At 52.8% G+C, this 11,939-nt stretch overlaps 1 protein-coding gene across 1 annotated transcript; it reads right to left on the reverse strand.

Annotated features, from left to right (window-relative positions):
- Window positions 1-3,794: 3,794 nt before the first annotated feature.
- On the reverse strand, window positions 3,795-6,187 carry LOC125521660 (U-box domain-containing protein 16-like). Its single transcript, XM_048686715.1, has one exon. The coding sequence runs from the start codon at window positions 6,052-6,054 to the stop codon at window positions 4,048-4,050; it is 2,007 nt and encodes a 668-aa protein (XP_048542672.1). The 5' UTR covers window positions 6,055-6,187; the 3' UTR covers window positions 3,795-4,047.
- Between the last annotated feature and the right edge of the window lie 5,752 nt (window positions 6,188-11,939).

The following is an 11,939-nucleotide window of genomic DNA, read 5'->3' on the forward strand; positions in this document are numbered from 1 at the left end:
TTCTGCATTATTTATTTTCTTCTATTTATTTTTGAGTATTTTTTGTATAGTTTTTTTATTTTCTGCATTATTTCTTTTCTTCTATTTATTTTCTTCTGGAAATTGAATGCTGCATATTGAACAATTAGGTAAATGACCAAAAAACAACAAATGATGTCAGAACATGTTGAAAATTGATGACGTCGCTTTGAATGCTGCATACTGAACACAAAAGAAGTCCGGAGTTCAAATAAGTTTAAAAAACATTGAAGTGGCCGTGTAACAGATGAGTTCTCGTTCGAAACCCTGATACTCCGAAAGAGTATGTCCAGTTTGTACACGAAGTGCGTCCAGTTTTTGCCGTGACCCTCTCTACTCTTTCGTGCATGCTATGCGGGTGATATGATGATACCATGCCAAGTTTCAACATTTTCAGAATTCATTTTGTAGTGATTTTTAATTTTACGGTCATTTAGCTCTCTAAACAATTAGGTAAATGACCGAAAAACAACAAATGATGTCAGAACATGTTGGAAATTGATGACGTCGCTTTGAATGCTGCATACTGAACACAAAAGAAGTCCGGAGTTCAAATAAGTTTAAAAAACATTGAAGTGGCCGTGTAACAGATGAGTTCTCGTTCGAAACCCTGATACTCCGAAAGAGTATGTCCAGTTTGTACACGAAGTGCGTCCAGTTTTTGCCGTGACCCTCTCTACTCTTTCGTGCATGCTATGCGGGTGATATGATGATACCATGCCAAGTTTCAACATTTTCAGGATTCATTTTGTAGTGATTTTCAATTTCACGGTCATTTAGCTCTCTAAACAATTAGGTAAATGACCGAAAAACAACAAATGATGTCAGAACATGTTGGAAATTGATGACGTCGCTTTGAATGCTGCATACTGAACACAAAAGAAGTCCGGAGTTCAAATAAGTTATTAAAAATAAAAAAGAGGTGCAATGCTGGTTAGTTTGCTTCAAGCCATTCGGAATAGTGTAGACTGCACTGCACATAGCTTAGTGCAATCTATACTATTCCGCAAGGCTTGAAGCTAATCAACATGTAGGTGAGCATTGCAACTCTTCATCATTGTCTGTGCACTCACGGCTTATAAACCGCTCATACTGCATCTCTCTTGGCGAGGTGGGACTAAAAATCAGCTTACAAAGAAACTCTAGTACCGGTTCATGGCATGAACCGGTACTAAAGGTCTTCGTGGGGGCCTCAGACTGACCATAGCCTGACACAGCCTCATTAGTACCGGTTCGTGGCATGAACCGGTACTAAAGTTTACCCACGAACCGATACTAATGATGCCCGCCCGCCTAGCCGTTGGAACCGGCACTAATGGTCACATTAGTGCCGGCTCAAATTTAAACCGGCACTAATGTGCTTCACATTTGACCCTTTTTCTACTAGTGCCTCCAACGGCGGCGGCGAAGGCTCTGGCTGTTACGACGAGGAACGGGGCGCCATCGCCGCGGGAGAAGGCGACGGCGGCACGGGTACCGGAGGCGACAGATGCTGCATATGCCTGGAGCGGATGTCGGACGACGCCTGTAGCGGCATGTGGCGGTCGCTTCGAGTGGCCCTATGCATGGAGCAGACGATGCTGGACGCGGAGACGTGCATTCCGCTGCGCCGCGGCCACGTCTTCGACGCCGGCTGCATCCGCGGCCAGCGGTTGAAGAGGAGCGGCACCTGCCCGTCGTGCCAGACGTCGGCATGGGTTTCAGCACCATCACTAAGCTTTGACGATGAAGGTGTTTTAGCTTTCCTTATGGTATTTTGGGGTTTTGTGGGGGCGTCCTTGGGTTTCTTTGGTGATCCATAAGATAGCTATTTGTTGGCGACAAAGGAAGCAGTAGTGTAGATACTAGGAGAATAGACCAGTGAAAAAATAGTGCGCTCTAACATCGTTAATAGCAGGCTATAGCATTATGAACAATGCCTCGCAAAATAAATCAATGTACAGTGTCCCGTTAATAGCACGCTATAGCATACTAGTAGCGTATTTTAAGGGCCACGCTATTTTGCCATGGCATGCTACTCTTTTCAGTTTAATAGATCTAACCTGATGACTTTAGATGTACCTGGAATTCATTGGGCATCAGTTGTTCATACCGCTTCAACTTTATGAATCATGTCGCGTTGTCTACTATTGAGCACTCCTTATTGCGCCATCATTAGTGTCAACTATAAAGGATCAACAAGTAAGCAGCACAGATAATCAGATAATTTTGCAATTTTCTTCATGTCATGGCCTTTAGTATTAAGCAACGATTACAAGTAACGATATTGATCCAAGGTGTATAGTGTCTACACCAAATTTAATTAGGAGCGAGTCAACCATCACATCACTATCACCGGGATGTCAAGCCAGCCATGTGGTGAGAACCATGCTGCGGATGCTTGGAGGGCCAGTTAACCAATTAGCGATCATCCCGAGCACGCACCTAATCATGTATTTTCAGCAAAATTCACCTGAATATGTGTCAGCCTATCCTATATCCTATATGTGCCTGATTTTTTCCCCACATTTTCTGACACCTACAGATACGAGTTTTCAGTAAGTTTTCGCTTAAAAATAGAGTTTACGTGAAGTTGTTGCACAGGATTCACATATAATACCATGAAAATTTCCCGTAAAAAAATATACTACTACCATGAAAATTCGCTGAAAGTCAAAATCGCTGTCGGTTTCTGCACGAGATCCTTCTTGTCTTCCTCCCTTTCTTTTGTTGCGGAGAAGTCACCTTCGTCTTCTTCTCCAGCTAGTCAATCTCTTGCAAAACAAAGCAACACGAGGTGACAAATCCCAATCAAAAACCCATGCGGTGCGCCCTCCGGTCCACGCCATTAGCGAGCGACGGTTACCTACCACCTCCCGCTCAGAGGTCGGATCGCAGAGGCCGTCCCTGTCGACAGGACGCAGGCGCTAGCTAGCTGCAGAGCCCGCCAACCATGCCGGATTAATCAGGCAAGGCAACATACGGCCTACGCCCGAGTGGCGGGGCGTGAATTGCTTCATGTAGTACTAACGGTACAGCCTTGACTTTTCAGGAGCTATAATTCTGTCAGGCACATTTTAATTTCAGTTTCACGCGAGAACCGGTCCTGGCCACGGAAGAAGAAGTGGGCAGCAGAAAGACAACGCCTACCTGCCGCAGATGCGTCTGCCTTGGCCATTTGAGAAGAAGCAACGTGAGGCTGATTAGGACGGGGGAGATGGAAAGATGATAGGCACTGCCACTGCAGAAGCACTGAAGCACCAAGCATGCATGTTCTCGACCAGGAGTGCTTGGGTTAAAGGAACGGCGGATCAATGGTCAAATTCAGGAAAGAGCCCATGTGAAGCGCAGGGACACCCTGGAGTGCATCTCGCTTCGAGGGACAAGAAAGGAACCAAGCGGATTGTCAATGCCGAATCATGTATAGGTTAGATTAGCAGTGGAGTAGTGCTAGCATAGCAACATAGCATAGCGTGGATGGATGCGCACCGGCTGGCAGCGGCCAAAGCGCCGCCCTTTCTGCCGGAAAGCCGGCGAAGGCTAGCTGGATCGGCGGCTTTGCTGCTGCCGAATCATGGAGCGTTCCCAGCCGCGCGACTTATTCGTCTGGGTACCGTGCACTCCTCGCCGACGGACGGACGGACGGCTGGGAGGGAAGAAAGGCTGGCCTTTTCCGGTCCCCGGCCGCAACCACTCATCACGGGCGCCGTGCATCCGCGACGACCACCTAGTTTGGCCCATCAACTAGTACAAAATTATTGCAATCTGCCAAGATGAGGAACCAAGAATGGGCACAATTTGTACAACTAGTATTATTTTCTTTCACTTTGTGTTACAAGATCTCACAGCGACAACGAAGAACGAAAGAAGCAACGAATGTTCTGTAGTATGCACAGTTGATTCAATTACTCTGTGTTTGTGTTTGCCCACTGGGGCTAAAGAATCGCACCACGGCCTAGAATTACAAGGCATTCAGCAAGCCAAATTTTGTACAGCACAAGAATTATCTACTTTTTTGGTTGTGTTTTTCAGCGGTTCCTAAGAATGAGTTCACGACGCCGCCACGGTCGGCGGCGAGACGGTGGAGGCGGGGCAGTCCGCGTTCTGCGCCGCGTTGGCGGCCGCCCAGCGCCGGCACGTCCTGCCGAGCGACGCGGCCTTCCGGCGCGCCCGCTCCGAGCCGCTGCCCATGAGCTCCCAGATCGCCCACTCCACGCCGCTGATCGCCAGCACCTGCGACGCCGCCGCGGCCCCCGCGCGCCGGCACAGCAGCACCAGCGCCGCCGCCGCGCACTCCCGCGACCACTCCGTGCCGCGCCGCATCTCGGCCACCAGCTTCGCCACGGCGCCGTCGATGTTCACGATCGCCTCCGCCCCGCCGCGCTTGGCCAGCGACGCCAGCACCGCCGCCGCGGTCTCCTCCTCGCTGATCGCCGACAGTGCCGCCTCCGCGGCGCCCGCGCCCACCAGCTTGCCAACGTTCTCCCTCTCCGCGGACAGGCACAGCAGCGCGGCGAGAGCGTCCTTCTTGGTGCTCGGAGGGCCCGTGCGCACCAGGAGCACGACCTTCTCGATCACAAGTGGGTTCCGGCCGAGCCGGCGGCGGTACGTATGGACGGCGGACAGGCTGAGCACGGTGGCGGCGGCGTTCTCCTTCGCCCGCCATGTCGCGCCGGAGCCCATCACTTCGCAGAGGGCCGCCACCGCGCCGTCGGTGTGCATGATGCGCTTCTTGTTGGCATCGAGAATGGAGAGGTTGAGCAGCGCCGTCACGGCGTTGAGCTGCAGCGCGGCGTCCTCGGAGTTGAGCAGCGGCACGAGGAGCGGCACGGCGCCGGCCTCTCCGATGAACGCGCGGCTCTCGGAGCCGGACTTGGCGAGCAGACGGATCTCGTGCACCACGCGGTTGTCCGAACCAGGGGAGAACGAGGCCGAGAGCTTCTTCACCAGAAACGACGCGGTCATGCGCGCAGCCTCCACCGCGGCCTTGTTTGCGGCCACCGGTGGCGCCGGCTCGGGCTTGCCAGGCTCGCTGCCTTCCATGGCGACGCCATTCTCCCGGCACCACCGCGAGATCAAGTTCTTGAGCGCCTTGTTGGGCACGAGCTCCAGATTAGTCAGCACCTGGCCGGTCTTGGGGCACGTCGACTTGCCGGCGCCGAACCACCGCGTAATGGACTCGCGGTCGTACGTCTGGCCACTGGAGGACACGACGGGGTCGCGCATCAGGTCGAGAGAGATGGGGCAGCGGAAGTCCGGCGGCGGCGCCAGAGGCTCGGCGTCATCGTCGTCAGCGTCCACCTTGGAGTCCAGCGGCCGCGGCGTGGCAGCGCTGAAGAGGACGCACTTGGCGTACCGGAGGAGGCCGACGAGGGCAATCATGGCCGACGTCCACCGCTCCGCCAGCCGGTCGCCGATCTCGCGCTCCAAGATCTCGATCTCCTGGCTGCAGCTGGCGGGGTCGTTGATGGCCACCTCCTCGAGGATGGCCTCCAGGCGCTCCCTCTCCGGCACGATCTCCCGCTCGACCTCCTGTATGAGCGCCAGCACGCTGGCCTTGAGCTCCTGCTCGGCCGCGGCCTCGGGCGCGGGGCGCCGGCACTGGCGCGACGCGAGCGTGAGGAGGTCGGCCACGTCGTCAGCAAGCCCGAGCTCGCCAACGGGGAGAATATCGAGCAGCGTGGCGAGGTCGTGCTGCAGCTCGCGCACGCGCGCGGCGACGTCGTCGGACTGGAGCAGCAGGCGCATGCGGCTGCGCGCGGAGCAGTCGGCCACGACGGCCTTGAAGCGCTGCAGCACGAGCAGCACCTCGCGGAGGCAGAGCGAGGCGGACCTTGGCATCCCGGCGCCCGCGCCCAGCGCGAGCAGCAGGTCGTCAAACACGGCGACGAGGAGGCGCGCCCGGCGGGACACGGACGCGAAGACGGCCCGGAGGAACGGCGCCGGCGGGTCGGCGGCGGCCAGGTCGCGCGCCAGGCGGCGCAGGGAGCGGAGGATGTCCGCGTCGGGCGCCGACGAGGAGTAGGGCGAGGAGGACGGCTCGGCCGTGCTGGCCATTGCGGCAACCAGACTCAGAGGGCGGCGACGGAGGCGTGAAGGCTTTGGATGGCGTCGGGTTGAATGAATGAATGAATGGGATGCCGATGGAGTGCGGCGATGGATGAGAACGGAGAATGGAGATGAGACGAAGTGGAGGGCGGGCGCGGGTATATATACGAGCGCGACGTGTTGGCGCGTGGAGCGGTGGAGAACCGGAGAAGAAGGCGGAAGGAATCGTCCCGACTTCCGTGGACCGTGACGCGAGGCTGATTGCCCGTCTCATCTCAGCCGTTTTGTTTATTGTTTTTTCATGCCTTAGCGGTGTTATTTTCGCTTATTTTATCGGCGCTATTGTTTGAAGGAAGGAAGATGTCAGTTAGTGGCATGTGGAGCGCTGGATCGGGGGCGATGGACGGTCGGGATGGGTTGTTGGGGTGTGGGGTGGATTGGTGACCCGGCTTGGGTCCGGCAGTTGAAGCGGCCTGACCTCCTCACGTGCCTGATCAATGTGCAGGCCGGGTTTATGGTTGGAAATCGTCTTAAGCATGTGGCTGCGTTGCACAGTGACACGGTCCGTGCGGTTCTACTCTTTCATTTCATCGGCGTCGCGACTGTATCAACTTTTCTCTCCTCAGAAAATGCACGACCATATCAACTTTGGGTTTTTGAAGCGGAGATGATTGCACTATTACTACCAAATCATACTCCTAAATGACACTGGTAGCACATTGTCTGTTCAAGTTCTACTGGTAGGATATTCCAGAGGGCTCGTACGTGTGCATTTTCGACAACTTTGGGGACGCCGCATGATAAAGGGCGGCAACCGCATACTATTCACACGCCCAAGTTTGTATTCCTGTGCAAGTTACGTATTTAACATGTGTGTGCATGTTTTTCTCTGTTGGACAAGTCGATTCCCTCCGATGCCATACTTACTTGTCTACAAGACTAACATCGTAGATCCCTTCAAAAAAAAAAAAAGACTAACATCGTAGACAAAGGGTGGGCATCCAGCTGGGTCGATCGTGATGCCACATTTTTGCATCGGCCGTCTTCTAATCTACTTCATCCGTTCGGAATTATTTGTTTCGAATATGGATGTATCTAGAACTAAAATACGTCTAGGTACATTCATTTTCGGCCACAAGTAATTCTGAACGAAAGGAGCAGCTAGTTAGTTTGCTCATGAAGTTCACGCCCACGCAAAAGCTCAGCTACGCTTCCAAATCCGGCACACAAGGCATGGTTGGGATGGCCAACAAAAATGGTGCATACACCAAAGTGGATGGTATTAAAACCAGATTGGCAGCCGTTGTACATCAATTTTCGCGACGAGTAATTTAAAACGGAAAGAGTAGAAAGTGGCAAGCCGAGAGCAACGAAAGAAGGCGACGGACAAAGGCGACATTCACGTCAGAGATAGCTGGCCGGGATTAACAGTCGCTCGCCTCGCCAGAGCCGGATTCCGCACAGCACCGCAGCCATGCATGAACCCATCCGCGCACGGCACGGGACGGCGCACGAGCACGTACGCGCAGCGGCGGTCAATTTTACACGGAGCCGGCAATAAAATACCGCCCCGAAAAGTTGCTCCCAGAAAAGCGGGCAAGTTCTTCCAGCCCGCCCGCCCGGCCACCCAACACTTGCCGTAAATCTTCATTGTTCGTGATTAAAATAATCAAAGCTTGAGCATCAGCGCACACCGGCCTGGGTAGGAGTAGTAAAAAAACGGAGGCTTTGTTATCGAGATGGCCTTTTGACTTGATCCGATCCTGGCGCGAGGGTGTGGAGAACTGGCCTCGTGGCGGCAGGGGAAGCGGCCTTTGACCCCGGGCGTGCACGTTTACCACTCCCTGTCGCCGCTGGCCGGTACTAATCCGGTGGCCCGCGGTCACCTCCAGCTAATAATCCCCGACGCGATCCAGCGAGATACGGCCGGCGCGTCGGTGTCGCTTGCGCACGTCGTCGACCGGCGTACTGGCGGACGTGCAAGCCACGCCGCCCGGCTGCCACGGCGCCGAACGTCGCCGTTGCCGCCGCGTGACCTCGGCGGCCCGCAACCGCGCGCGAGCGCGACGGCTGACAGCTGAGGAAAAGACGGGCGGTAAAAGTAAAACAGCGTCGCGGGTTCTTTTCTTCTGGACGAAGGTACGGCGGCCGGCCGGCCGTCCGGCCGGCGGCTGATTCTGTGGCTCGCCGTGGCTGATGACAAGTCCTAGGTCGTAGTAAGCGGTGAGAGCGACGGGGCTTTCTCCGGACGTGTGTGGTGATGGCGAAGCGGAGGAAGAATGGCCCGCGCGTGGAGGACGACGGGAGTGTCTGCGACTGTCCACGCGCTGCTACTGACGGCACCGCCGCGTCGTGATTGGGAGATCTGGAATAATGCGGGTTGCCAGCGTGCCGTAGCGGCGTCGGCTTGGACCATTCGACCGTTCCGTGGAACCTAGTGGGATAGCGGCAGTGTGCCCTTGCGGTCCATTCCATTTCCATGGAAGGATACACGGAGCTCTTTTTTTCAAAACAAAGTAATATATGGAGCTGCCAATTTATCGATGGCGCAAATCCTATCTTGCATGGCCGACCAAGCGAAGAACTTCACTTTGAACGACGCCCAGGCCTTCCAAACTCCTTCTCCGGCGCCTAATCCTGCTTCTCCTCTTCCTCCTCCGGAGAGTCCGGAGGCAGGCCGGCTCCATTGCGAGCGGCACGCCGTGCCTTCATCTCTGCTCGACGCTGCGGGGTCAGCATCTTGTAGTAGGTATCCTAAAACAGTCCGTTGCTACCAATGAACGGCGAGGTTGGAGCAGAATAGGGCGTCGTCAGGGTAGTGGTTGTGGCGTAGACTGGAGTGAGAAGCAGGAAATGGGGACAACTAGGGTTGTGAGGCTTGTCGTACAATTGACGGGTTTCTGCGCGTTTTCACGAGAATCCCACCTGTCAGTCCTATTTGGGGCACACGTCTAAGGATTTTTTTTTTCAAAACTGTGATGATTTTTATAGCAAATTCGGAATCTATACGTTCTCACACAAGAAAATCAAAACTAGCACCCTGTCGGCCTCCAGTTGGCCGAAGAGGGGCTCTTCCGCCTGCGGTTGACCGAAGTGGGCTTTTCAGCCTCCCGTTGGCTGAAGAGTACCCCAACTGGACCGAAGAGTACTCTTTGGTCTACCGTTGGCCGAAGAGTGCTCTTTGGTCATCCGTAGGCCGAAGAGTACTCTTTGGGGCCCAAGGCCTAGCATAGGCAAAAGAGCGCAGCCATGCAGTTTCGGCCTCCTGTTAATGCGAAAAGTTGGGACCCGAGGACTCTTCGGCCTACGGTTGACCAAAGAGTGCTCTTCGGCCTACGGTAGACCAAAGAGTCCTTTTCAACTCAGTTGGGGCACTCTTCGACCAACGGGAGGCTGAAGAGCCCACTTCGGTCAACCGCAGGCGGAAGAGCCCCTCTTCGGCCAACTGGAGGCCGACGGGGTGCTACTTTTGATTTTGGTGCGTGAGAACGTATAGATTCCGAATTTGCTATAAAAATCATCACAGTTTTGAAAAAAGCGCTTTCGGTCCTTCACATATACATCCGTCCCAGATATGGGTTGTGGATAAGGGGTGCCGGACAAGTCAAACATATACGGCCGCTTTTAGGGGTCCAGTTAGGTCGCATTTTCACGACCAGGCCGTCCACCTAGACGTACAGGAAGGATATGAAGGGTCCGGTTACAGATTCTCTAAACCCCTAAATTTTTTGTATTTTGCCTGCCAAAAATGTTATAAACATGTAAACACTTCTTAATTAATTAGATTGAACAAAACCTTTCTCTGCGTTTAGAAAAAACTCGGACAACAACGTTGTTGTTTTTAGACTCATTCTTCTATTTTCGTACTTCATTTCTTATTATATATAAACGAAATTGGCACTAGCGCACTCGTAAGAGATGACACTTATTCAGAGTGCATATTTTGAACTTGTCAATTACTCATTTCTAGAAGTAGAAAATCTGGTGAGTCACTTTATACTACTCCAAGTTTGTTCCCTGTTGCGTTAATTTTGTTATTGCATGTTGTGTTAAAAACACTCTTATATTATGAGACGGAGGGAGTGCTGACTTGCTTTGAAGTGCATGTCAATAGAAGCAACGCATATGCTAGCGTCTGAGGGTGTGTCGACCTAGCCAGCCGCCGCCTCTTGACCTAGCCAACCGCCGCCTCCAAAAAGCTAGGGTAGTTCGCCTCCCGCCGGCGCCGGCGCCGGTCCGTCCCGTCTCCGATGGCCTTAGGATCTTGCCCCTTGCCGGTGAGAGGGCTCTGTTTTTAGATCTTTTTTCGAGCTTTGTTAGGGTTTGTGTCCTTCTCAGGTAGACGAGGCGGCGACGGCTCCCTGAAGATGGAATAAAGGTCTCCCCGCCTAGCCCCCGTTCCGGTAATGCGTCTAGCGTTATCAGTGGGCGTGTGGAGGTGTGTCTCCGACGGATCTGTCTTTGGTGGATTTGCACGGATATGTTCGTCGTTCGTTTTCGTTCTTGTCTCTTCAGGTTGGATCATTTTGATCTACACTCTTCATCTGCGGTGGTTGCTGTTCTGGTGTGTTGATTCTACGAGGCCTTAGCACGACGACTTCCTGACTGTCTATTACAACAAGGTTTGTCCGGCTCCGGCGAGGGAGGGGCGATAACAGCGGCGCGCCTTCGGCTCGTTTCAGTGCTTGTAGTCGTCGCTAGATGGTCTATGAAAGTGGATGTAATTTTTATCATTTCTAGTGTTCGTTGTACTATCATGACTGAAGATGAATAGATTGGAAGTTTTCCCGTAAAAAATAAATAAAAATAGAAGCAACGCATGAAAAGGAATAGACTAGCGTGTTTGTCATTCTCTAGCAACTTGCGCATAGAAATGTGGAGAGCTTTCATCAGCCTCGGATATATGAGCATAGCCTCAGATCTGAAAGTCCTCAGTTAGACCTGAAAATTTGGACTATAAAAAGTCTGCCTTATATAATAATTCAGTTCTTGATCTTTCATGTCATTAAATTACTTGCAACTTGCAGGAAAATGTGCCGACAGCTCAAGGTATTGGAGCATCAATAAACGTTAGCGGAGGTGCGAAACAAGTGTTTGATTATTGTAGGGTCCGAATAACTGCCACACGTGTGGCATGGACGCGAACCCGCCCGCACGCCTCGTGTGGCATGGACGGGAACCGGCCCACACGACCACGTCCGCGCGCACAAAAGCACGGCCCGCACGTCCGGTGTGTGGCAACCCCGCCCGCACTGCCCCGTCCGGGCCAGACGACCCGCTGCCCGCACGACCCAGCCGTTCCCGGCCTCCGATCCATCCCCTCTGTCGTCTGCCGCCATCTGAAGGAATAATAAAGTTATTATTTATTTCCTTATTTCATGATAAATGTTTATTATTCATGCTAGAATTGTATTAACCGGAAACATAATACATGTGTGAATACATAGACAAATAGAGTGTCACTAGTATGCCTCTACTTGACTAGCTCGTTAATCAAAGATGGTTATATTTCCTAACCATAGACAAAGGAGTTGTTATTTGATTAACGGGATCACATCATTAGTTGAATGATCTGATTGACATGACCCATTCCATTAGCTTAGCACCCGATCGTTTAGTATGTTCCTATTGCTTTCTTCATGACTTATACATGTTCCTATGACTATGAGATTATGCAACACCCGTTTGCCGGAGGAACACTTTGGGTGCTACCAAATGTCACAACGTAACTGGGTGATTATAAAGGAGCATTACAGGTGTCTCCAAAGGTAGATGTTGGGTTGGCGTATTTCGAGATTAGGATTTGTCACTCCGATTGTCGGAGATGTATCTCTGGGCCCTCTCGGTAATGCACATCACATAAGCCTTGCAAGCATTGTAACTAATATGTTAGT

The sequence above is a fragment of the Triticum urartu genome, chromosome 1 (assembly GCF_003073215.2).
Source record: "Triticum urartu cultivar G1812 chromosome 1, Tu2.1, whole genome shotgun sequence".
NCBI classification, from domain to species: Eukaryota; Viridiplantae; Streptophyta; class Magnoliopsida; order Poales; family Poaceae; genus Triticum; species Triticum urartu.